Source organism: Lissotriton helveticus, chromosome 3_1, assembly GCF_964261635.1.
Source record: "Lissotriton helveticus chromosome 3_1, aLisHel1.1, whole genome shotgun sequence".
NCBI classification, from domain to species: domain Eukaryota; kingdom Metazoa; phylum Chordata; class Amphibia; order Caudata; family Salamandridae; genus Lissotriton; species Lissotriton helveticus.
The window spans coordinates 441,116,176-441,144,142 of NC_136061.1; the positions used below are offsets into that span (position 1 = coordinate 441,116,176).

Sequence of the window (27,967 nt, forward strand, 5' to 3'; positions counted from 1 at the left end):
AAAGGACATCACTGGTCACATCACCATGGTATAATTTAGAAGGTCATTGTAACTGCAAATTACGTTTACTCTACCAATGAAATGAAGCGTAATTGATGAGTCCAGGAACCAGTATATCTGTAATCCCTTAATTGTATAAGTCTATAGGTTAAAAAATCATTCAGCAGAGCTGCTTTGCATGGGCCGGAAGCAGACAAGGGTTGTACGAGAGATTGAGCCGGCACTGCCCTTGAGTGGAATATCCTGATTTAATTACCTTTTAATCACTTTGAATAATTGAGTTGCCTTTCTGCGATAGTTTTCATGAACTCTTACTCTTATAAAAGCTTTATAGATAACACCTATATTCCTAAAACTGATATTTCAGTTTATCTACGGTTGAATTGAAATCTCCATTACTTTATGATAAACACTGAAGATATAAATCTATTGGGACCCAACTAAATAAACAAACTAAAGTAATTTCCCTAAATGTGAATGGGATGACACATAACATTACTATTTACATACTAAGAGGGCACATGAGAGAGAGCTTATTAGTAGTCACATGTTTTACTCCTCAGGAATGCCAGTGCGTGCTTCAAAATCTTCCAGACGATGTTGAGCAGCAATCCTAAATGAATAAAACATTCCCCTATAAATTACTTTAATCTTGGGATGAACTCAAAGGCAGATATTTTTTTCGAATTTGAAGATTTGTGGCTCTACATTCAACATATTCTCCATGTATGCACCCAATAAACATAAATAAGATTTCCTACTCCAATTTTGGAGAATGAGTTCAGAGTTTTAAGCTAAACCCATAATGACCAGAGGGGACTGGAACTTGCCACCTGATCCAATTCTATATATAACTGGTACCACCTGTACCAGTTATATCACCAGACACCGTGCTACTAGAAGACATTAAAGATTACGGTCTCAAAGACATTTGAGAATTATTACACCATTAAGAGAAACATTACACCTTTTATTCTCTTGTATGTAATACAGCAACTCTCTGACAATTTTCTTCTACAACGCCCCCAATAAGATTGGTTATGAATTTAAAAGGAATCATATCTTACCATTCTCCAATTCAAATACAATTCAACATGGGTCACGGTGTATTAACCAGACTATGTGGCAAAGATAGAAGTTACCGAACAAAGACCACATATCTATACATAAACATTGAAAACGTCCATACTGTTGCCTCAGCTTAGATGTTGTGGGCTTCAAGTAACCCAACACGGCAAGGTGTTCCGATACAAGAAGCAGCAATTGTCAAAAGAAAAGCTAGAAATGAACAAATGTTATGGAGTGACATGCCATCACTGACCAATATAATGCATCACCGAAATACTCGCTACATATTTAGTTACAGACTAGGAGATTTAAACTGAACTAATTTTTCACTTTTTATGAAGAAAAAAGCATTCATCAAACTAAAATATAGGCACTATGAATCAAGAGAAAAAGCAGACACACGATTAGCATTTCCGCTGAAACAAGGAAAAGCTCAGACAGCGATTCCAGCAACACAAGATGAAAAAAGAAAACCTGTAAAAAAATCCTATCGAAATATCAGATGCCTTTTGCAGATTCTCTATAAAACTAATAGAAAATAGACAATACCATAGAGGAAGAAGACTATTAAAAAAATATAATTAGCTATTGCAATTAAGGGTTCCCGCAGATGTGGTTGTGGGAGATACCCCACGATTAAATGTTGGGAAAGCAAAGGAGAGAATATATCATGAGTGTCCCTTAAAGGCATCAAATCCTCAGTTTGCAGATATAGAGATTAGGGGACCCACAAAAAGACACCAAAGCAAAAATCCTTACGAAAATGGATGAGCAAAGAGAAAATAGTGGAGATGGCACAGCCTCTGTGTTACGTTCTGGACTTTGGTCCTTATATCTCTTCGATTCCCATGCATTCATATTACATAAGTTAGCCTCAATATTTCCTTGAAGCAACAAGATACCTAGGCTGAACAATAAATTATCTGCCAGAAGGAGGAGGCGGCGTCTTAACCAGGCAGGCATCGAAAACTACCAACAACCATTCTGTATAAACAATGAGGAAGTCAGTAGATAATTCCCTCAAGTTGCCCAGATTTCTTAATTTAGAAATAAAACGAGTGATGCCATGGATTCTAAATACCATTCTCACTTCTAGAAATGTCCATGAAAATGATCCTAATCGAGTTTAGGAAAGAATTCCACGTCATACATGTGTCATGGTCCACAGACCACATCACCTGTATACCCTGGAAGGATAAGGAGACTGTCTACTCCAGACGTCTTGATGTGTGGCTCTGTCACAGCAACAGAGATCAGCAGTATTCACAGAGTGTGAGTTTGCTTGGTATGAGACTCCGCTAAGGAGACAAACACAACAACACGAAACACAAAGGTGACACACTAAAAGTCCTAGGGCACCACAGGACCATCACACCACTTGCAGTGATAACAGCCACCTTAGATTCATAGCATATAGTTTCCTAGTGTTTTGGAGCATTCTTTGCTAAGCAACCAAGAGACTTATTTGCTGCAGATGAACTCTTGTTGCCAGAGCTTGGAACTCCTGGCACTGCGCCTGAATGAAGTTATCACCGATGTGCTGGATACAGAAAAATAGTCCAGATAGTTCTCGAGATCAAAGATTTATACTTTGATGTTGCACATTATTTACCAGTGTTATCCTTCCAAGAATTATGAATTCTATTTGCATTTCACATTGTGCGAAAGGAATTCTGAACTTGTACAGACTATTTTGTTAGACTCAGATATTGTATTAAGGCATCAACAGAACAGAAACAGACTTTCATAATGGTACACAGTCTGTTAACCTGACTAACATCAAAACATTCTGCAACCAACTTTGACATTAAATTCTGTAAGCCTACAATAACGCTATAGATAACAGACGGGAAGATATCCACACTTTGTTCAAATTTTTATTTTCCAAACACTAGGAGAAAATATGAAAAGTCATGCAGAGGCAATAATTTGCTTTTGCACTTCATGAAATGACTAAGAAAATCTAAGTATCTGAAATGGTTCTGATTTGACCTACTTTAATATAGTTGAAGTGTGTTTTTTTTTTACATAAAACCTTTTGGACGAAAGGATCAAATGTTTGACATGTTATGTGATTCAGCATTAACAAGCTTTGGCAAAGCAAACCGGTTTCACCTTTAAAATGGTACAGTAATGCCCAAAGTGTGTTTGTGTCAGCATTAGAAATAATAATTCCAAAATAGCCGCTGCAGTCTGTGATGACTCATGGGGAGACGTGTTGGAATATTTTTTCTAGTAAAGAGTGTGTGCTTCATTTGTGACACCCCACCCCATTTTGTGATAGGATTTGAAACTTTTATTTCGTGTTCTAAGATGCCCGACAGCCACTATGGAATGATAAATAATAATTTGTAAAACGTACGCACAAAAAACAGAGTAATAGTGAGTGGAGTACGCCCTGGCAGCAGTGTGAAACTGCCAGTCCCTCAAAGCAAACATAAAAAATAAATAATTAAAAGAAGCAGAGGTAAGGTAGGGACCAGTAAGGTCAGGATGAATAAAGAGTGTGGTGCTGAGTGTAGAGGAATGTCAGAGGAGGGTGCAGAGAGAGAAAGGAACTTTATGCTCACGTGTGGGGCTAAAGCCAGGTGAAAAAATAGCACTCAGATGCCAACGGTGAAAGGATTCAACTCACCCATTCAGAGAATGATAAAGGAAAATATACTAGAGGGTGGGACAAACACAAGTATTGAAAGGGAAGGCAATTAATCAGAAATATCTGACATCGTTAATACTATACAAGGTTGCAGACTAAAAGCCATCCCGTATTATTTTATTGTACTGGAGACAATAGGTGTTTGACAACAGCAGCTAAATACGCCTGTATGCAAGAGATAAAAACCTGAGATAACAGCTTGAAACTCACAGGAGAGTTTAAATACACAAATAGCTGTTTCTCAGTTGTTCAGGATGGGGTGGGATTAAATCAGCTCTAAATTAACATTTCTAACTATGAATGTTGACATGTTCCCAGCAAGTAGTGGCTCTGTCTAGTGATTAGGGGCCATCCATGTTTCTAACTAAGGTTCTCTCAAACCATTTTGTTCTACTCAAATTGTTCTTGCATAAAATCACTTTGCTGAAGAAAGGCGAGACAGGAGCCTGCCCTTCCATTATTTTCCAAGAGCTGAATGCAAACAACTAGGAATAACAAAACTTTGCCGCATGTGACCAATATCAAAATAATATTTTTGGGCCGACTTTGCTTTTATCGATGCCTTATCGAATGTGTTTTATTGATTTATCGTTTGCCACAATTACACATTTACACATTTGTTGGTTACCTCTTTTATAATTTAGTGGATGTTTTAGTCTTCAAATAGGTCTAAAAATATTCTGAAATCTATTGAAGAAGGACATTGAAGTGACTTTCAAATGAAGCTTTACCGTTTAAAACTGATCACTAATTAAGTGTATTTGATTCTGCCACATCAACCCACTAGTTAAGCGTAGAGGTTTACTTAAAAAAAATAACAATGAATAATCAGACTAATGATTTTATATCTAATTAGCAAGGAGTATTGTATTTAAAACTCTCTCTCCAGAGTTTACACATGGGAGGCAACAAACTGATTTCTTCCCTCTGTTGGAACCACAATTTAATGAACAGATGAAAATGAATTTAAAACAGGGTTGTTGCACCTTTCTGTACGTCTCCCCTCCCCCCACCCCCGGAGCATCTCTGTTTTTAAAAGACCAAGGACCCTACTCCATGTTAAGTCCCCCGGTTTGCTCTGCATACTTGAAAGGCCAGGAGACATGGCCCTAGTGTACAACCCACCTGCTGCCCTTCTGAACACTTGGAGACTTTTCTGCACTCTTCCTTTTCATACACGGGCCTAGAATTAGAAAAAGTTCAGATGCCTCAGAAAAGTATGAAAATATTTCTCACAAATATGACATGTACACCAATATTTCAATATTGTAAACAGATTAAAGAAGGAAAAAAAACGTTGTGGATTTCATGATCTAGCACAAATGTATTTTCTAGAATTATTTTTAAAATGCAAATTACATATGAATACAAACATAACAATATAATTACCTGCAGAACCCGGTAGAATGATGTTCTCACTTCTTCACTGCAAGTATGAGTTGGGCAGCAGTGACTGAAGTTCGTGCGTTAAATGGGTGTGCGTAAGTCCCCCATGACGCTTAACAGAATGCAAAAGGAAGCCCTTTTGCTCAATGGACCTACAACATTTGAAATAAATTCTAGCTCACAAATATCGGATTTCACTATCCTCAGTTTGTTCACCCCCCTTCTGTCTTAGCCCCATTATGTCTTTTTGTGAGATGTAGAACTCAATCTTCTGATCATATTAATCAACCACTGCCATTTATGTGCAAATCAATATTGCCTTTTAATCAATATCATTTATTCTCACAGATGCTTCTTTGTTTGACTTATTTAATTTGTGAAATCATTTGAAAACGCCATTTAAATACTTCAATCACATATATATCTACCCACTGCAGCTCGAGAAAAATCCTCTTCATCCGTGTGAAATACTAAGCCTGTACGTACAATAACAAAATATAATACAATCTCTCTCTAAACTTCAGCTACAAATAATATCTTCTAGTGTATAACAATTACTTTATAGCGTTTCTGAACAGCGTCAAGCATGACATACCAATGACTGGTATTTTTATTATATTCATCCTACTAAATTAAAATGTTTAAGTCTTTTCCAGAGCCACAAACAAAGATTCTGTTCTCCCTCTACAATGTCTCTATTGGGGCAATATTTTAATTTTCCCGACATTATTAACGTTCATTATTTCAAAGTTTGTAACTAATTATGTGACCAAATGAAGTATTTTCTTTTAATGGAAGCAGTTTACAAATAGCAGCCCAAACTCCATGAGGGATTTGACCGTCTCAGGAAAAAACACCAGAGGTTGCAGTGAATTTGAATGCGAATGTTGTTAAATTTATGATTGATATTTTGCTTATTTTTCTGGTTTCCATGGGCATTATGTAATTACATACCTTATTTTCCAACTCTAAAATAATGCTGTGCGTTTCTTATATTTGGCGTTGGTTAAGGAAAACACGTGTTTACAAAGAACTGTTACATCAGCATCGCAGTGTGAACCACACACATTAAAGTGGTAAATGTATGAGTTAGAACATGAGCAGCAGACACCTGTGCATAAAATGTTGTGGTTATTCCTTGGTGTTTCCAGGCTCTACTGGTTCCAGATCATGCGCTAACTCGCAATCCTTTCAAGTAAATGCATGTGCTGTAGCTAGCCTAATTTGGCAAAATGAGTGTATGGACCTCAAATGTGTCAGACCATAGGCACTGAAGATGTTCATATGGCCCCTTGGTACTTCCATTCGAGGTGCATTAAAGACGTGACTACCAGAAACATGTTTTCTGACCATCAGAATTTAAAACTATGATGTGTTGGGTGCAGCTTTTTACAGAACATTTATTCTGGAGTTATTCTTAGTAAATAGTGTTCTATATTTCCAGGATCAGAACAGCAGTCAAAATGTGCTATACAAACGAGGGATACAATGCAAAAAAAAGTATGCTACACAATGTTACGGTTGTTTGTTAGGTGTGAACACTCACAATGGATGCAGCCTTTTGGCTCTAAGAGACAGACTACCGTTCCAAACAGCAACAAATGCAAAAGCTCTAAAATAATTGATTTAACAAGAACGGTTCAGAGCAAGGTGGAATGCATAGTCGTTATTCATCAGTTTAATGGCTAAAAGGAAAGCATTTCACATCATAGTCGTCTGAGCTAAAAGACTGGAAGTTTATGTGGTCTTTTTTTAACTTGGGTACTGTTACGCAGTGCAAGGAGAATGATCAGAGTATTCTATACGACCGATACTTCTTAAACAACTTTGAGCAGAGAGGCCAGGCCTATACTATGATGATCACCGTGCACCATGAATAGGAATTAAAAGTCATCCTTTCCAGTTATTTTGCGCGCGATATGACCCGCAATAAACAGATCAACCAGCCCAGGAATGCAATGCTGCACTCCAGACTATATTAAATATATGAAGCTCTGGACAGAGCTGAGCAGCCATTTCTAGGTCTCGTCCGAGATAGAGCATGCACTGTTTCTTGAGACAATCTTTTGTTATATTGAAGAAGAAAAATGCTGCCCATTACAAACCATTGGTTCGCTTCGTTGTCACTCTTATTTTCTTCTTTTTCATTGAAGAGTGTGTGGGCTTCACTTTGTCATATGGGGTCTATTTTCTTCCTTGAAGCATTGACTAAGTACTGATTGATTCCTTGACTAATGTTCTTTCTCGCTGTTTGCATTCGGTTTGTGGTACTTTCTTTTGCTTTTGCTTGCAAGACAATTTGCAACCATTAAAGTTGAAGCTTGCACTTCTGAGTATTTCCAAGAGCTGAACACAAACTAGGAATAACAAAACCAATTTCCAAAATATATATTTTGGCTGACTGTCACTTTTATTGATGGAGCTGTACACATACCCCCTTTTTTAGGTCGAAGCCTAGAGCTGCGCACATGTGCAGTTTCACTGGCGAGATTTAGTGTTATCAGGAGGTTTCAGTAGCGGGCTTTCAGTGCCGCCCCTCTTTCCCATTGGCTGGCGTCACTGTTTACGCTAAACGGTGGCCAGCCACTGGGAAAGAGCACTTGGTGACCGAAAGTTTTCTCTCTTTGAGCCGTCCCACTTGGACGGGCTCACTCGACTTATTTCTGTCGCAAAAGGATTTTTATCTTTATGGGGCCATGTGTTTTCAAACACATGGCCCCATAAAGATAAGCTCCGGTGCGATCCTCCGATTTTTTGTTTTCGTTTTCGGGGCGCGCTTGTTATCTTGGCCGTGAGTGGAGTGTGCCACGTTAGCTTTCGGCATGTGCTACACGGAACAACTGATACTTGGGACCATTCTCGCTTCAACGAACAGTTGCCATTTTTGATATATTTTCAGTGCAGTTTTAGAAAGCATTGCAGTAAGGCACTGTTATTTATTTAACCCATTTAGCTACATTATTACAGATTAGGAGGCAGCACAGGAAAGAAACCAGCTCAACTCTCTTAGGTAGAGATGCGCAAACCACAAGCCCTGTGCGCCGCTCTGAAGGGGGCGGTCGCACCCTGCTCTCTCTCTCTCTCTCTCTCTCTCTCTCTCCTCTCATCCCCTTTCCGGTTGCCAGGCTCGTGTTGACTTCTTGTTTTCTGCTCATTGCAACACACCGCTTGCAGGGGCTTCATCAGGTGAGCCGGGAGGGGGTGGGGCAGGGCGGGACCCTGGGAGAGCTGAGGGAGGAGAGAATCTGAACAACTGTTATTGTGCACGGTGCAGGGCTCTTAAATTACCACCCCTAGAGAAAAGGAGGGTTACAATTCCAAACTCCAAGACGATATTTGAAGTAGGCAAGGGTTTCTACACTCAGGCGGCTCCAGGTGAATTCGCCACGATTGACAGTTCCTAGAATTGTGTGGGAGACCAGTGGAAGCATGCGCTTATCAGGGTGTTTACCAATATTGTCAAATACAACCGTGGCGGCATATGTGTGGGATTTTACACTCATATTAACTACTCGGTGCTACTAAGCGGAAATAACTGTGGCTGTGAGCGGTATATGAAATCGAACAATTGTTATTAATTAGGGGTGTTGAAGTCTTTAAATAACATGGAATAAAGAGCACATGTCGTATATTTTCGTGCCAGCAATTATACGTAAAAAGTGTCACGTTTGAAAAATATATATATATGAGAAAACCTACAATGTTGTGTATATTATCGTTATATATTTGAATTGAATCACAAGTTACCTGATTATTATTTTTCTTTGAACCAACTCTGTGATCACTGTACAATATGGTAAACGTGTGTGTTTGTGTAGGTGAGCGAGTATGCATATTGTCAGGGGGTCTCCATGTGAAAGCATGTGTATGTTTGTGTATGTGGCTATATGAGTTTGCCAGCATGAGGGTCCATAGGAGTATTTTTATTTATTTATTTATTTAGTGTTTTCTATAGCGCGAACAAGACCCAGCGTAGGGTGTCAGAGCGCTTTACAGTAGAGTTTCATCAGTTGTTAATGTTTCATACTTCAGTTTAGCATATAGAAATATATACATTCAATAATACAGTTGTCAAGCACAGTTAAAATACATGATCATCTTTGTTCATGATCCAGTGTGGACTGACATAGCTTATAAAATATTGTTTCATCCGTCATAAAGATAAGCACTTCGGTATAGTATATAGATAAATATACATTCAGTAATAACTTTGGCAGTTTAAGGATAGCAGGCCTCCCCTAAGGTCTTTATGGAAGAAATTTGCTCATATAGTACGATTTTGCTTCCTTTTTGAAGGTTGCAATGGATGTAATTCTTCTGATGTGTGGTGGGAGTGCATTGTAGGCCCAAACGCGACCAGACTCATCCTTGGTACACTGAAGCACTTGCAACTGAAAGAAAGCACTGCAAAATTCTGGAGCGCAACTGGAGACGCTCCTATGACCCTCTTGCTAAAATCAACTACAGATCTGCCACCAAAGCCTACCACAGACAAATAAAAAAGGCCAAAGCCATTTATTATACGACTCTGATTAATTCAAGCACTAATCGCTCGAAAACGATCTTCTCCCTAATAAAGGATCTATCTAAAACACCTGAGGCAACCGAAAGCACTATAGTCCCCAACGCACAGTGCGAAGAATTGGACTGTTTTTTTGTCAATAAAGTAAAAGGGATTTACAACTCTTTCAATTCCAACGTGCCAGTCACTTCTTCTGGCGAAGTCACCGACCCTTTCGACCGTCCCTATTCCCTTCAAACCCTCCCACTGCTCTCTCTGACGGATCTGGAACTTCTGGCCTCAATGGTGAAGTCCGGGTCACCAGATGACCCTGTTAAACCTGAGACATTTAGAACTTACCAGGACTTCATTCTGCTTGAGGGGAGGGAGTTGATCAATACTTCACTTCAAACAGCTACAGTCCCTTGCTCTTGGAAACATGCTAAAGTGATCCCCTTGCTAAAAAAAAACCTACCCTGGATCCCTTACGGCCAGACAGTTTCAGACCAATCTCTTTGTTGCCATACCTGGCCAAGGTGATGGAATCCCATGTGAACTCCACCTTGACTAGTTACTTGGAGACTAATAAGATTCTGGGCGAATCTCAAAATGGCTTTCGAGCCAATCACAGCACGGAGTCTGCCCTCTTGGCAGCCACCGAACAGCTGAGGGTGGCACAAGATCTGGGTAACACCTCAGCCCTTATTCTGCTGGACTTGAGTGCGGCCTTCGACGCGGTCTCCCATAAGATTTTACTTAAGCGTCTAGGGGAGATCGGGGTCGGGGGCAGTGCCCTGGATTGGTTTGCGTCATTTTTATCGGATCGCTCCTTCCAGGTTCACGCCCCTCCGTACACGTTAGCAGGTTCCCCCTCAGTTGTGGAGTCCCGCAGGGGTCTGCTCTCAGTCCCACATTGTTCAACGTGTATGTCCGCCCCCTGGCTGTTCTAGCCAAGGGACGTGAAATTAAATTAACATCTTATGCGGACGACACTCAGCTTATTTTCACCTTTTCTAATGATGCTGAGTCGGACCGAGTTAAGTTGCGTGACGATCTTCTGGCTGTCTCCAGCTGGCTGTCTGAGAATTGTCTCCAACTTAATGCGGCAAAAACTGATCTTCTTCTGATCGGTCGTGATCTACAGAAGTGGGATGAGCACTGGTGGCCTCCATCATTGGGCTTGTCTCCGACGCCGAAACAGGAAGTCAAGAATTTGAGGGTTTTGCTGGACAACTCCTTAGCTCTTGACTCCCATGCAAAAAGAGTGGCAGGCACCTGCTATGGTCGCCTTCGCTCACTCAAGCCCATTTTAGGATTCTTTGAGCCCCCCACTCGCCAGACAATAGTCCAATCTATGGTCCTTTCTCATCTGGACTACTGCAATGCCCTTCTGTTGGGCTCTAATCTGACGGTCATCAAGAGACTTCAGAGGGCTCAGAACGCTGCAGCCCGTACTCTACTGGCCTTGCCGAAATTCTGTTCCATCTCACAAGCGTTATTTCGACTACACTGGCTACCTGTAAAACAAAGAATTAAATTCAAGGCTCTTTGTATAACACATAAAATTCTCTATGGTCATGGCCCTCAAATATTGCAGGGACTCTGTACCTTTTATACCCCTACGCGGGCTCTCCGCTCTGCAGATCTGTACCTTGCCCGCACCACTAGGGTGCGTAGGAGCAGAGCTGGGGAACGCTCATTCAAGCACAAGGCTCCGCTACTGTGGAATTCCATCCCCCTACAGGCTAGGTCCAATGTGAACCATCAGCTTTTTCGAAAACAAATTAAAACTTGCCTATTTTCCTCCATCCAGGCCCAGAACTGCTGACCACCTCTCCATTCTTTTTCTTTGTGTTCGCTAGGCTCCGTTGTGGGTTCGTCTGCAAGCGCTGGGACGCCCCGTTGCTGGGGTAGCCATGCGCTATACAAACCAAATTAACATAACATAACATAACATTCCAGATTCTCGGTGCTGCTCCTGAGAATGCTCGGTCATATGTCTTTTTCTTGTAGAAGCAGCCGGTTTCAAAAGAAAGTCTGATTTGCTCCTGGAAGGTCTGTTACCTCCTGATGGCGTAAGTTTCTGGGCCAGGTAACCTGGAGTTTTGTGGTGAATTGCATTGTGAGTGATACATGCCAATTTGAATTGAATTCTTGCTTCTAATGGCAACTAGTTTAGCATTTTCAGGTGAGGTGAGATGTGGTCGAATTTTTTTGAACCTGCTATCAGTCTTGTGGCTGCATTAAGACAAGCTTTTAATGGAGCAGTTGTGATCTTAGGGAGACCAGCCAGGGTCGTACACCCATATTCGATCCTGAAATGACCAGTGCTTGTACTGCTGTTTTAAGATCTGTTTTGCTCAGGAAAGATTTAAGTTTTCGCAAGTAGCTCAGGTGGAACCTGGCGTTTTTTGCCATTGCATTAATATGTGCTAACATATTCAGGTTTTTATCTAGGGTAATTCCCAGTGACTTGGTGGAATCTACAATCTTTGGGGTACAGTTTAGAGCAGTGATAAGTTTGGACCATTCTGTTAAGCTTTGATTGCTTTTATGTGGTGTGATTAGTAAGAATTCGGTTTTCTGTGGGTTTAGTTTCAGATGATTCTTGGTTAGGCATTGGAGGGTTCTTGATAGTGCATGGTTCATGGTCTTAATTTCTTCTGTTGATGCCACCTTGATGTACAGCTGGGTGTCATCTGCATACATGTGGAAAGCTAGGTTTGCTTTTTGTAGTATTTCTGCTAGTGGTTCCATGTAAAGATTAAATATCGCCAGTGAGAGCGTTGATCCCTGTGGAACTCCTATTGTATTATTTGTTGGGCCAGAAAGGGTTTGGTTGACCATGAATTTTTGTGATCTGTTCTTAAGAAAGGAGCTGAACCAGTTAAGGACTGTACCATCTAGGCCCATTCTGTTCTTCATCCGGTCTATGGTTCACCGTGTCGAACGCAGATGAAAGGTCCAGCAAAATTAGTAGGCAGGTTTCATTATGGTCCTGAGCCAGCAGTGTGTCATCTACGATGTGTAAGATTGCAGCTTCTGTGCTGTGGTTTGGACGGAAACCCGACTGGCAAATATTTAGCAGGTTGAACTCAGACATGTGTCGACTCAATTGTTGTTGGACACATTTTTCCAGGACTTTGGCTAACATGGGGATGTTAGTTACAGGTCTGAAATTGTTTGGCACCGAGGGGTTCTCTGTGGGTTTTTTCAGTAACGGGATGACTTGTCCTGTTTTAAGGCATGTTGGAATTAGACCTTGCGACAGTGAGGCATTTATGATCTTAGTCCACAATGGTATTAGAAGATGGTTTAAGGAGGGCCAGCATTTTGCAGGTAATGAATCATTATAGTGGTTGTTGGGTTTAGTGTACGAAATGATCTTTGATATGTCTAGTTCGTTGACTACTTTAAAATCTGACCATCTGGCATTGTTTTTCGGTTTCCTTATTTCTTGTTGAGTCAGTTCTTCGTCCTTCGAATCCGCCGTATTTTCAGTGTCTTCGGCTGCTTTTTAAAATTCCTTTTCCAACGAGTCAGCTTTATCTGTAAAGAAGGTCGAGAAATCCTCACTATTTAGGCTATTAATGTTGATGGCTGGTGCTACTTTAGCAGATTTATTGGATTGTTCTTTAAGGAGTTTCTTGGGTCTATTAACTGCACTGTCTAATTCTTTCTTGAAAAAGGCTTTTTTAGATTTAATGATGCTTTTATTGTAAGCCTTCCTCGATTGTCTTAGTATGGTTAAGTGGGGTGAGGAAGGATGTTGTCGCCATTTGCGTTCTTTTAGTCTCATTGATCTTCTTTCTTCATTAAGGGCATCGTTGAACCATGGGTTTTTGATTTTGTCGGTGACCCTTTTCAGTTTTAGAGGTGCTATGTCCTTAATGATATTTGACATTGTCTTGCTATAGTGCAGGGTGAGGTCATTGACGTCAATCATGTTTTTGGGTATTTGTAAATCTAATGGACAGCGTGCGGCTATCATTTCCATATTTGATCCTCGTGTGTCCCTCATCCATTTTTTTGTTTTGGTAGCTTGCGAGGACGCTTTGGTTTTCTTGAAGGGAATTTCAAATGTGATTATATGGTGGTCAGACCAGTCGCATGGTTTGATTACAACGTTCTCTATCGCTCTCTCTCTAGCTAGAATCCAGTCTATGGTGGATCCTTTAGAGTGGGTAGGGAGATTACATTCTTGGACTAGCGATTGTTCTACCAAGAATGTTTTAAGGATGTTAGTTTGACTATCTGCCTGATCTTTCCAATGGATATTAAAGTCTCCTAAGAAGATATTGTTCGATTGTAGGTTGGAGTTGGTGGTAATGATATCTATTAGTTCTTCTATGAATTTGGTCTTTGTACCTGGGGGGTGGTAAAGAGCGTGAAATATATAATTTTGGTTGTCAACTGATCTAAGTGACATGCCCCTGTATTCACAGGATTCTAACGGTTCAGCATGAATTTTTGTGAAGGAGATGTTTGATCTGTGAATGCAGGCAATACCTCCACCCCTTCTTCCAATTCTGTCCTGTCTCATAATCTGATAGTTCGGTGGGACTAACAGGTCTAGGCTTGGCGAGGATGAGTCCGACAGCCATGTTGCAGTTAATATGATAACGTCTGTTTCCTGGTTTAGGATGATGTCTGCTATGTCAGCTGCGTGTTTATTTGCTGAACAACAGTTGGGTAGTATACACCGTAAGTGTTCATGCTCCTTTATCCTAGCCAAGACTGCTTTTTCAGGCATTAATGTCACATTCTTGAGGTTGTTGGTGTTGGGCCCTCTGTCTTTGGATTGGGAAGTTCGTTCTCCATTCGTTATGATTGTTTCTATTGTTTGGATGTTATTTTCTCCTGCCTGATTGAGTGCCGTGGGAGTGAGTTCATATGACGCGAGAATGGATAATAGTTCATTATTTGTCAGGTAATAGAGTTGAGAGCGAGTACGGTAACTTCTGTTAGATGTCGCCATGGGGGTGGACCTATGCTTATCTAGTGTTTCCCTCGAGGTAGCCTGTAGGATTTCCATTTTAGTGAGCCATTTTTCTGATAGGCACAGCAGGTTTTTCATATCTTTAATCACAGATAGCATAGTTTGTACCTTTTGCTGGTTAGCGAACTGAGGATTGTGGAGTTCTCATTATTGTGTCCTGGTCTAGTTTTTCCCTCTTCTGAATTGTGACGCGTGCAGGTGGGTTGATGTGTGGATGTTCCTGTGTGGTGGCCCGCTTTGACTATCTCTGCAGTTTCTGCGATTGTGTTAGCAAGCTTAGAGCCGGTCCGCATCTCCCTATGGTGTGTCCCTGTGTGTCCCTTTTAGGGTTATCAGTGGTGTTAGTGTTAGGAAGAGAGCAATCCTCAGGAGGAGAGTTGGAGTGTGAGGTGACAGTTATTCGTGTTTTGTTGGTGTCTCTACTTTTAGCCATGCAGGCTTCTTGATATACTTGTTTGGGCTCCTCGTTAGGTGACATGTCGTTTAGTGATTGGGTAGTAGTTGACTGTTGCGGTTCAAGTGTCCTGGTTATTTCCTTTTCCGTGTCACTTAATAAGTTGATTACTTGGGGTGATATTAGGGGTTCTCTACTGTCATTTGTGTTAGACACGCACATGTCTGCGTGTGAGAGCATGTGTTTATGTTTGAGTGTGGCCGGTAGGTGAATGCGTGTATGAGTTGTGTCTTTGTATCGGTACTTCTGTGTGCAGTTCTGGTGCCGGCTCTCTTTCCCTGGCCTGCAGTCCCCTTCATGAACAAGATTATGAGAACATGGAGCTACTAATGGGGGGTATGGGGGGAGGGGGGTTGGCATATGGTGCGTCTCAGAGAGACAGGCAGGCATGGTCTTGAATGCTCTGCACAGACCAGCTGTTTTCTGCCACCCGGGCCCAATAATCAGGTTCTCACCCTCAAGGAAACATCTTTTCCTCTGCGCGATCCAATAATTTGCATATTTATGGGCGTGTTTTCTTGAGAGGCAGAAGTGGTAGCTTTCTGTGGAGCGAGATGCAAAAAAAACCAAAAACGCTCCAGTCTCAGGTGACTTGTTTTATGCACGTGAACAGATAGAATACTCTCCTTCTCAAACAACCTTTATCTCTCTACTTCTCATCCTTCAAATTGCCCTTTTCATCATCTCTAATCTCTCGAACACTTCTTCATTCACTTCGGTTCCTCCCAGTGTTTCTCTTGTCCCTTCCTTTAGCATAATTGTACTGCCTCTCCATCCAGCACTTTTGCTTTCTAATCTTCGCTCTTCAGGTCTTTTTGTGGGTCTTACTGTTTCCATAGCCCGATCTGTCTTTACATCCCTCCTAACCCCATCTATCCCGCAGCTCCTCTCTATCGCCTCTTCAGCCTCACCTCCACCCTTTTCTCTGCCCTCGTTAAATTCTGTCTTCTTGTTCTCCCTCCTTGCCTCCTCCTCCGGCAGTCACAAGGTCTGTGGGCTCGCAGGATGACCACAGCAGGAATCGTGCAGATGCAGCGAGCCTGACTGGGCAGTGCAATGCCCTCTTCTTCAAGGAGGTGAGGGTGTGAAATAGCCCCCCCTCAACCAAGCCTCCAGTGAGGCTCCCAACACACTCCTCTCATGTGCATCCTTCAGGCAGGGGAGGGGTTCAGATTAAGCCGGCACTAGCCTCTTACAGTAGGGAGAGGGGGTGGAAATGTCTCTTCACAGCTAGGCTCCGATGGTCCTTCTCACTCCCGTCACAGGTCAGCCTCCAACACTAATTGGACCGACCCAGCAGAGGACTGACGAGTCTGCGGCCAGATCTGCTCAGAGGTGGGAAGTTACAAGAATCCATCTGGCCCTGCTGCAAGCTTTAGAGAGGGTGATTGGGCCCCACAGAGCCACTGACGACACCGCTCAACAGGAACACTTTAAAAAGAGGCACCACTGCACCAAAAGAGAACAGCTCACAGATAGGCCCCAGGCACCGACTCATCGCCCACAACCCGAATGCCCAGTTTATCACTCTGACCCAGACTATGCGTCCTGGTACTCTCCTTGTCCGAGGGGACGTTCTGGTACTGAAGGGGAAAAAATGAAAAAGTGCCGGTGGTACTCGGTACCAGTGAGCACTGGCCCATTTCAAGCACTGATGCTATGACACGGTTGGGTCTCACCTGCCAAGCTATGTCTGCTTCTGTGAGAATCTGCGGGTTTGTATCACTCTGGAACTTATTTATTGATTTTATTTTTACCATTTGTAGAGCGCACTGTAACCCTGCGGGCATCCTGGCGCTACGGCAGCAAAAGAGAACCGGTAAAATGGGCATCTGATCTAAATGAGAGCAGCTACTATAAGAAATCACTAACTCAGGAATCAGCTTTTGGAAAGAGCCACGTCTTGACTCGCTTGCGGAACATCATTAAATTCTGAGTGCTCCTGATTTCCAGTGGGAGGCAGTTCCAGAGGCGGGCAGCTGCCATACTAAAAGCTCTTCCCCCCCCAGGGTTGCTCTCTTTATCCTGGGAATCCTGGCAAGGTAGACAGAAGAAGAGCGAAGGTTACGTGTAGGTACGTACCATTGGAATCTGTCTTGGAGCAACTTAGGCCCTTGTCCATGAAATGCTTTAAATGCTACGAATAAGGATTTAAACAAAATCCTTTGAGTCACTGGGAGCCAATGCAGCTCCGCTAGTGCTTGTGTTGTCGAAGAGCGGTGTGCTCAAGTCAGTGCAAGCTTAGCTGCTGCTGTCTGGATGCTCTGAAGTCTAGCAATCAGATATCCAGGCGATTCTAAAAGCAGGGCATTACAGTAATCCAGGAGGCTCAATATAATGCTCCTGACTAATGTGGTTCTTGCCTGGAATGGTAGCACTCTCTGCAGTCCTCGAATGAGAGTGTAGCATCCTCCCACAAATTCAGTTTCTCATTAAAACTGACCCCCAGATTGCGTACTGCGCTCACTGGTGTCGGCGAGCCATCTGTAGTTATTGGCCACAAATCAGTTGGCAATCCTCGGGAGATCCTTCCCATCTTACAGTGTAAAATCTCTGTTTTCTCGCTATTAAATTGAAGCGAGTTGCCCTTCAGCCATTTCGCCATTTCAAACATACAGGCGTGAAAGCTTTCCAATAAATCAGCTTGGTCGCCATCCAGGGAAACCATGAGCTGGGTATCAGCGTAGTTGATCACACTGATGTTATGCGTTTAATGATCCCCAGCAGTGGTCGCATATACACATTAAACAGAATAGACCACTGCGGTACCCCATATTAATTTTTTATAAATTCTGATTGATACGGAGGGAGCGCTACTGCTTGCCATCTGTCAGATAGATAGGAGCGCATCCATCTCAGTGCCACACGTGTCATTCCTAGGGATTCCAGCCTTGCAAGAAGAATATCATGGTTGACCGTGTCGAATGCGGCGGACAGGTCTAGCAATATAAGAGTTGCCGATTGACCCCTGTCCGCCCACATTCGGAGATTGTCTAAGACGGTCACCAAGGCTGTCTCCGTTCCGTGACCAGGTCTAAACCAAAATTGCTCCTTTTACAGTTTGTTGTTTGTCTCCAAGAAGAGGGACAACGCCCTACTAACCAAATATTCCTTGATGTTGACCAGGTAAGGTAAGAGGGAGATTGGTCTATAATTCTTGTAGCAACCTGGGTCTAGTGTGGGTTTTTTCACGAGCGGCGTAATAATGGCCTGCTTCCAACTGGACAGTGCCACTCCATTGTTGAGCGATTTGCAGCACAGTTGATGTAAAATGGGGGTCAAACTCTGATCCGAGTTCTTTCATTATCTTGTGGGGGATAGGATCCAAGGGTGACCCTGAGGAAATTCCTAGGGCCACTCAGGTGAACTCCTCTTCCGAGGGTATTGGGAAAACATCCATGGTAACCCTAGGGACGGCCAGATTAGAGTGCCTGTCCCAGTGATCACAAATCTCCCCATTTTTCTGGTCTAGCAGACGAGATGGGGTCACATCTTTCAGACCTTCCATGATCATATACATTTTTTTTTTTCAAGAAGAGATTAAATCCATCACATAACTCCTGAGTAGGTTTAATTTTACTGTTAGTACAGTCAGGGTGTGTCATGTCTCTTACTATTCTGAAGATATCCCTGGATTTGTTAGAACTTTTGAGGATGGCTTCAAGCAAAATATTCTGCTTCTGCAGTGGCTATTTCTCTTTTATATTTTATTAGAGTGAGCCTCCAACTGGCTTTATCTTTTTCCCCATAGTTCTTCCTCCACTGTCTTTCAGCCATTTTGCAGGCCAGTTTCAGATTCCTGAGATTTTTTGTGTACCATGGGGCTGAGGGACTCCCTCTTTTCCTAATGTATTTTAGCGGAGCAAGTTGGTCAATCTTCCTAGTTAGCTGCACGCAGAGAGCTGTATAGTTTTCTGTGACTTGTTTCTCAGAATTAAACAGAGTTCCTATCGTGAATAATGGGCCCGTTTTTGCCTTTATCAGTATTCCTTTCCAGTCCCTACCACGGAAGGTCCTTTCTTGCCCATTTACGGGCCTCATCTGACTAATAGTTTGCACGCTAAAGTTGACAAGGTGGTGGTCGTCCATCCCACCAGCAGGGTTTTCCCCATGGTGATAAGGCCTTCCTCAGCGAATAGCATGTCTAAGATGTGGCCTTCTATGTGTGTCGGTTCAATCACCCATTGTCTCAGGTTTAGGTTTGCACAGAACTGAGTGAGGTTATTAAATGCTGTGTCCATCCTTCCATTAGCACACAAATTGAAATCTCCCAAGACCATGAATCTGGTATGGGTAAGGGCCATGTTACTGATTAAATTGATCAGTTCTTGCTGTTCTTGTGCATTGATTACCCCCGGTGGCCTGTAGCAGATCATACCCGTAAGAGACTGTCCTGTCTGATCTTTAACGGAGATTCCTAGAAACTCCGTACAAGTGACTGCATCAATGTCTAGTGGGGAGATATTCAGAGTTTCTTTAAAGATAATTCCAGTCCCACCTCTCCGACCCCTAGATCTAGGTTTATGAAAGGCCCTGTATCCCACTGGGCATGCTGGATCTAGCTCAATCTCCAGCCCTTCCGTGGTCCAGGTCTCAATCATAACCAGAACGTCTAGGTTAAGTGTCTCTACCAGTAGTTGTATTTCTGTGGAGTGCTTCGGAAGAGATCTTACATTAAGCAGACCGCAGTTTAGACCAGCATTACCCAGTGGGCCAGACACCATCCCTGCCTCCTTATCTAGCGACGACTTACTTAGCATGCCATTGATGGCTGTGGTTGTTTCTGATCCGAGTGCGCGGAAGTTTGCCATGGAGAGACATGATCTGTGGGAGAGGTGACAAGCAATTAGTACAGGAAGCTACTTGACCTTTAAGATAGCTATCGGGCAAAAATCTTGGGCAGTTCGCCTCCTCCCTCAGAGGATTAAGGTTCATGAGGATATCTCTAGGATAGCATATCCTCCCTAGAGCAAAAGAACCAGGGTGACCGGCCCTGAGCTCGGTCCGAGAGCGGATGGGCACTGACGGGTTTGCCTTTGGCGCTCCAGCGGCGCGCCCGCTGCGCGGCCGGCAGGCCATCTGCCTTAAGTACCGGTAACCCCGGAAGTGACGCTGTCAAGGGGAGGAGCTATGTCCCTCCACTCAAGAGGTCCGCGAAGACCGTGGTGGACCGGGGACCAACTAAGCCGTAAGGTGCAATGTGCAAGGTACGTATTAGTTCAGCCGTTCAGACATGTTTAAAAATTGCCCCCAAACAAATTAGCAGGTTTATTAAAAGCGATCAGGTTCTAACCTTCCAGCGCGCATCTGCTGTGTCTGCGCGGCCGGCAGGCCATCTGCCTTGAGTACCGGTAACCCCAGAAGTGACGCTGTCAAGGGGAGGAGCTATGTCCCTCCACTCAATCGGTCTGCGAAAACTGTGGTGGACTGGGGACCAACTAAGCCCGAAGCTGCAATGTGCAAGGTACGCATTAGTTCAGCTGTTTAGAAATGTTTAAAAATTGCCCCCAAACAAATTAGCAGGTTATTAAAAGCAATCAGGTTCAAACCTTCCAGCGTGCATCTACAGTCTCTACGCGGCCGGCAGGCCATCTGCCTTAAGTACCGGTAACCACAGAAGTGACGCTGTCAAGGGAGGAGCTATGTCCGTCCACTCAATCGGTCCGCGAAGACCGTGGTGGACCGGGGACCATCTAAGCCCTAAGGTGCAATGCGTAAGGTACGTATTATTTCAGCCGTTCAGAAATGTTTAAAAACTGCCCCCAAACAAATGAGCAGGTTTATTAAAAGCGAACAGGTTCTAACCTTCCAGCGCGCATCTGCTGTGTCTGCACGGCCGGCAGGCCATCTGCCTTGAGTACCGGTAACCCCAGAAGTGACGCTGTCAAGGGGAGGAGCTATGTCCCTCCACTCAATCGGTCAGCGAAGACCGTGGTGGACCGGGGACCAACTAAGCCCTAAGGTGCAATGTGCAAGGTACACATTAGTTCAGCTGTTCAGAAATGTTTAAAAATTGCCCCCAAACAAATTAGCAGGTTTATTAAAAGCGATCAGGTTCAAACCTTCCAGCGTGCATCTGCAGTGTCTGCGCGGCCGGCAGGCCATCTGCCTTAAAGTATCGGTAACCACGGAAGTGACGCTGTCAAGGGGAGGAGCTATGTCCGTCCACTCAATCGGTCCACGAAGACCGTGGTGGACCGGGGACCATCTAAGCCCTAAGGTGCAATGTGGAAGGTACGTATTATTTCAGCTGTTCAGAAATGTTTAAAAATTGCCCCCAAACAAATGAGCAGGTTTATTAAAAGCGATCAGGTTCTAACCTTCCAGCGCACATCTGCTGTCTCTGCGCGGCCGGCAGCCTTCCACCTTTAATGGCGGCAACCCCAGAAGAGACGCTGTCAAGGGGAGGTGCTACGTCCCTCCACTCAATCGGTCCACGAAGACCGTGGTGGACCGGGGACCAACTAAGCCCTAAGGTGCAATGTGCAAGGTACTTATTAGTTCAGCCGTTCAGAAATGTTCAAAAATTGTCCCCAAACAAATTAGCAGGTTTATTAAAAGCGATCAGGTTTTAACCTTCCAGCCAGCATTTGCTGTCTCTGCGCGGCCTGCAGACCTGCACCTTTAATGCCTGTAACCCCGGAAGTGACGCTCTCAAGGGAGGTGCTGTATCCCTCCACTCAATCGGTCCGTGAAGACCGTGGTGGCCCGGGGACCAACTAAGCCCTAAGGTGTGTATTAGTTCAGCCGTTCAGAAATGTTTAAAAATTGCACCCAAACAAATTAGCAGGTTTATTAAAAGCGATCAGGTTCTAAACTTCCAGCGCACATCTGCGGAACCTCGCTCTACACGCACACATATATATGCATATATATGCATATGCATTTATATATATGTATGTGTATATATATATATATATATATATATAACCTTCCTACCTCGAGTGAAATCCCACTCGACCACTGTTGCGAAAAACTTTTTTAGTTTTATTTTTCAACTGTGAACATATATTCTCTTTTATGTTCTCTTTTTTAAACAAAAAAATTTGACTTAAACGATTTCATTCTTAACAAATCAATACATTGTGTTGATCATTTTCAATTATTCAATGTTTACATTCATGAACTTATTTGACAGCAGAACTATTTTGCCGAAGAAATTAACAAACGAAAAGCATAACTGTTTTTACAAGCATAAACATTGTATCACAATTTTTCAAGAATGCCAGATGCATTTCGAGCCTATGGTGGCTCTTCTTCCGGGGGCCTGAAATCTGAACAGATAAAACACTTTGTTTAATCAAGGTTTCTGGTAAGCAAGGGCCAATTGATGTGCTGTTGATTGTCTTTATCATGATTGTGCTCTCACTGAAAAAATTGTGTGTTTTAAAGAGGGTGATGTGCAACCTCCACCATATACCTTGTGATCCCTAACACTGAAACTGCAAAAGAAGCTTACCTGCCTCGTGGAGGCGTACCACTTGTTCTTGTTCTAAAACAAGATATGAACTAGATATGAACAATTCTCTGCGTTAAAAAAACTTTAAACAAGAAGCGAGACTGCCACAAGGTTCGTTACAACTTAAGAGTACACTCAACTCGCCCTCGGTGAGATCGTTGGTCTGTCCGTATTTCTACGGAAACCGATGAATTAGCTAAAAAGCAGAAAACAAAACTCAATGAACCTAATCTTGAACCATGTGGCTCTACAAAACACTGAAACCCGCTGGTGCTATCGCTTACCTTAGATGCTCCTTCTGCGTTTTTATCTGCCGTCTCTCGTAAATCACACTGCGTTCAAAACAAGCAGTTGATTCCCTGAGCTCCACCTCCATCTTTACGCTACTGACGTCGAGAAATCAACCAATCAAACTCCGACATTTCTTACTCGCGTCCAACATAGACTAGAGCGCTGACCTGACGGCTCACGGTACCTTACTTCCTCATTTCTCTGTGCCCACGTGATCGGCAGTCCGATACTAATGCAAAACGTGCGAACTGTACTATGAAACAACTCAACGCTTTCTCTGTTTCGGCGGCGCAAAACAATAAACAGTGTTGAAAAACGTGTAGTGTATTGAAGCAAAAGAATAAAATAAAAATAGAATAAGGGTGCTTTTTGCATGATAGAGACATTGAAGAATGTTGTCATGTGGGAGGGACCAGTCCTTCATACATTTTTACATGGTGCATAATCCAATATACATATTCATAGTAAACAGGAAAAATCTATTTTTTCGTTTAACCCTTTACGATCCTGTGTTTCTAGCTTTTTTATCCAGTAAATTTCTCTCTGTAAGAGGGATCTAGTGAGATCCGTCCCTTCAGAATGATAGATTTGTACCGAAAACTGTAATTGGGCTATGCTGTGTTTAGCCTCCATCCAGTGCACCGCTAGTGGACTTTTAGTGTATTGGTTTCTAATGGTGCTTTTATGTTCTGTGATTCTCACTTTTTGTTCAAATCTGTTTTTATTGTGAACACAGCGATAAGCCTACAACCCCTTTTCGGGGCCGGCCGCGCATGGAAGGGCCCGTAGGTAGAACTAAACAGGGGAGATGGAGTCATTAACACAGCGCCCTGCCTACAACCCCCGGAGGGGGGGCCGGCCGCGTGGCTTAGAGGAGAGCAGAGCAAGAGGTGGCCATGAGCTGGCAATGCGCCGTTGTGTGGGGTAGGCACGTATGTGAGGAATAGCAATGGTGTCACAGTTTCAACAGGCCCAACAGGGACCTAACTGCCCCGGAGAGGGGCGGAGGCCAGAGTGGCAAGTAGGAAGGAAGTAAAGTCAGGAAAGGAGCTAGCAGTGACAAGGTGAAGTGGAGGTAGAGGGGCGCACCCGTGGCAACAAACAGGGAGTGCAGAGCACAAGGCGGCGTTGGGGTTAGCGGTTAAGAGTCCAGTCTGCTGGGGTCAGCAGGGATGAGGGCGTCCTCGAACAATTGCAGAGCGCGGAGCCTGGGAGGCATGTGTCGGGCATAGCTAATCGAGCACAAGAGGCGCACCAGGGGTTCCCACACTGCCTTGAAGCGCACCTCCCTGAATTGTATCCGCGCTGTGAGTAGTTCCATAGTCAGGATCTGCCAGAGGCGCACGAACCAGGATGCTATCGGCGGCGCCTCTGTTCGCTTCCAGTACAGGGCAATGAGCTGTTTGGCAGCACCTAGCATGTGGAGGGTGAGGATCCAGTCGCTGCGCGTGAGGGCCCTAAGTGTGGGGGGTCGGATGCCCAGTAGGAGTGTGCAAATCTCTTCAGGGAGGGGGAAACCCAACACCTTCTTGATGTGACTGAGGACCTCCTTCCAAAAGACAGCTAGGGTAGGGCAGGACCACCAGATGTGTACGAAGTCGCCAGTCGCAGTGCCACACCTCCAGCACAACGGCGAGGCAGTGGGGAACATTTTGCTGAGTCGCAGGGGGGTGTAGTACCATTGCGTCAGCATTTTGTATGCGTTTTCCCTTTGCGGGATGCTGTGGTAGGTTTTGGGGATGTCGTTCCAGAGCCGAGTCCATTGAGAGGGCGTGATGTCAGTGCCTGTCGCCGACTGCCACTGTTTCTGATAGGGGTGTACAGGCGGGGCGGTGGGGTGTTGCAAGATGTTGTAGATCTGGGAGATGAGCCGTTTCAGCCCCCCGAGGGATCGTGCCAACTTCTCAAAGGGGGTATACGTCCTAGTAGCAGCTTGGTACATGTCCTCCCCCGAGGTCCAGTGGCGCAGCTGCGTGTATTGTAAGTGGGCGGTGGGGGGGAGCCTGAATTCCTCCTTGCAGTCTAGCCATGTTTTAGGCGTTCCGCCAAGAAAAAGGTCTCCTGCAACTCTGCAGTCGCCTTGCGTCCAGCGCTCAAAAGCTCGGGTCCGGGCGGCTGGGGGGAAGTGCGGATTACCCGCAATGGGAGTATGCGGAGAGGGAAACGTGGTGAGACCCTTGGCCACTGCCACCCTGTCCCATACCTCAAGAACCGTCCTCGTGGGGACCGCAAGATATGCACTTCTGGAACGCGCCACTCGCGGCAACCAAGGCAGGTCCCATATGGTGCGCCCCGTGACCGATCGGTCCATGTGGAACCAGTGCTTGTCGCTTTCGCGTGCACCCCATTCGATCACGTACCGGAGGTGAGATGCCCAATAGTAGTGGAGGAGATTCGGGCAGGCAAGACCGCCCCTGTCTCTTGGTTCCATCAGGACTTTCTGCGAGAACCGGGGTCTTTTGCCCCCCCATATGAAGGACGTAAGGTCGCGTTGAAGGTTTCTGATGCAGTGAATCGGGATCGGGGTGGGGAGGCACTGGAAAACATACAGAATGCGGGGGAGGACGGACATCTTGACAGCGTTGAGCCGCCCCAGCCAGGAGACCATCAAGGGTTTCCATTTGCGCAGGTCAGCCAGGACTTCCTTGCGGCAAGAGGCCCAATTCCTCGAGGACCACGAGTCAAGATGGGGCGCGAGATCCAGGCCCAGGTATTGAATATGGCTGTCCGCCCAGCGATAGGGCGTGACCCCCTGCAGGAAAGAGACCTCTTCGTCGGGGATGGTGAGGTTAAGCGCCCAAGACTTGGCATGGTTGATTTTAAGGCCGGATGCCTGTTCAAACAGGGAAAGGGCTTCGTGCACCGCGGGGAAGGAGACCCGAGGGTTCGTGAGAGTAAGAATCAGGTCGTCGGCGAAGAGTGCTACCTTATTGGTGCGCCCTCCGAGGGGGACACCATGAATATCAGGGGTACGCCTAATCAGCTCCGCCAGCGGCTCAACCGCAAGGGCGAACAAGAGCGGCGACAGTGGGCATCCCTGCCTCGTACCCCTGTGGACCGAAAGCGGCGATGTCAATTGGCCATTGACCCGAATTCGGGCATGCGGTCCTAGGTAGGGGGCCATGCACCTGGAGATCATGATAGGGCCAAGACCTAGTTTCTGGAGGACCGCCCGCAGGAAGGTCCAATCGATCCGGTCGAAGGCCTTTTCTGCGTCCAGCGAGAGGAGACAAGCCGGTAGTTTCCAGTGGTGCACCTTTCCCACCAAGTGTGCCAGCCTGCGGACATTGTCGGCTCCCTGGCGGTCTCGGATAAATCCCACCTGGTCCGGATTCACCAGGCCCGGCATGTGTGGGTCAAGTCGTTTGGCCAAGACCTTGGTGTAAATTTTAAGATCAGTGTTAAGGAGGGCGATGGGGCGGTAGGAGGCGCACAGGTCCGGGTCTTTCCCAGGTTTGGGAATCAGTGCTATTTCCGCCAGACCCATGTCAGGGGAGGGGCCGACGGTGTCAGAAAAGGAGCCGTATAGTCGCAACAGATGTGGGCGGAGTTGGGTCAAGAACAGACGGTAGAAGGCCAATGGTAGGCCGTCTGGCCCCGGGGTTTTCCCCACGGGGAGATCCTTAACAGCCTCCGTTATTTCCTCCTCCTGCAAGGGGCTCTCCAGCGAGGCCGCACATGCCGGGGACAGGGTAGACCCCCCATAGTCTGCGAGGACGGCCTCCCGGGCCTCCGGGGAGGTGGGCTCCTCGGCATATAGGGAGGAATAGTAAGCAACAAAGGCGGCCTGCTTGGCCTTCTCGGCGGTGGCGCAAGTGCCGTCCTGCTGCTTGACGTTGGCGATGTGGGCCCTAGCGGCACGTGCCCGCAGCCTGCCGGCCAGTAGGCGGCCAACCTTGTCCCCACCCTCGTAATATCGGATTCTCACTTTTAATGTTCGTTCTGTCTTACCGACATAAAGTTACCCACATGGGCACTTTATGTAGTAAATCAGAGTGTATGAATTACAATCTGTATTGTAAAATAGTGATATGGCTTTCCCTGTTTGAGGATGATGTAAAGATGAACCTACTATGACATTGTTACAATGTATGCAGTTTCCTCACCTTTTCATCCCTTTATAGGATGAAATCTGTTTTTGTTTAAACTTTGTTTTGACCAGTTCTTTCAAATTTTTTGACCTGGTGTAGGCAAAAATTGTTTTTTGATCAAAGATTCCATTAAAATCTCCTTCGTTTTGCAGAAGTGCCCAATGTCGGTTCACTATATTCTTGTTTTTTTTGGGAACTCGTAGAAAATTTCGAGACAAAAACATGTCTCTCAATGCTTTTTTTGGGTTTCTGTTGCAACAAATTTTCTCTGTCACATGCTTTAATACGCTCCCTTGTTTTGACCAATATTTCCTCAGGGTATCCTCTTTCCACATATTTCTTCTGTTGAATGTCCAGATGTTTTTCAAGATCTGCGTTATTGGAGCAAATTCTTTTGATCCTCATGAATTGCGAGAATGGAAAATTGTTTTTCAAGTTTTGAGGGTGAAAACTTTGGAACAACAATGCATTATTAACATCCGTGTCTTTGCGAAAAACTTCTGTCTGCACTCCAGAGTTTTCTAAGCGTATAGCCACATCCAAGAATGAAATCCACGTGTTACTGATGTTAAAAGTGAATTGAATATGTTCATCATGTTGATTAAGCAAAGCTAATTTGTCTTCCAATAGTCGTCTGTCTGAGTTCCAAATTACAAAAATATCATCAATAAATCTGCAGTAAACTACTGCATGGGTTCTTCAATCTCTGTCTGTGTATATGTAATCTGACTCAAATTTGGCCATAAAGGTGTTTGCATATGCAGGCGCCCCTGCAAAACCCATAGAGGTCCCTTGTTGTTGTAAAAAGAAACGTTCTTCCCATTGGAAATAGCTGTGATACAGACAGAAGTGAAGAATTTCCAGGATAAACACTTTGTCAGCTCTGATGGCGGATTGACTCAGCAAAGACCATTCCACAGCTTCCAGGCCAGCTTGATGAGGGATAGATGTATACAATGATTTAACATCTATTGTACAAAGCAGCATTCTGCAGTCTACTGTTGTCCTCTGAAGTTTCAATAAAAAAGTCAGTGGTATCTTTAACATATGAAGGCCACTGTT

General features: G+C 44.5%; 1 protein-coding gene across 1 annotated transcript in view; it reads right to left on the bottom strand.

Annotated features, from left to right (window-relative positions):
* Window positions 1-27,967, bottom strand: part of ZDBF2 (zinc finger DBF-type containing 2) — a 269,121-nt gene that overhangs the window by 29,418 nt on the left and 211,736 nt on the right. Inside the window, exon 4 of the mRNA XM_078680302.1 lies at window positions 4,850-4,907. Within this exon, the coding sequence (XP_078536428.1) occupies window positions 4,850-4,907 (58 nt within the window). The remainder of the gene's footprint in view (window positions 1-4,849; window positions 4,908-27,967) is intronic.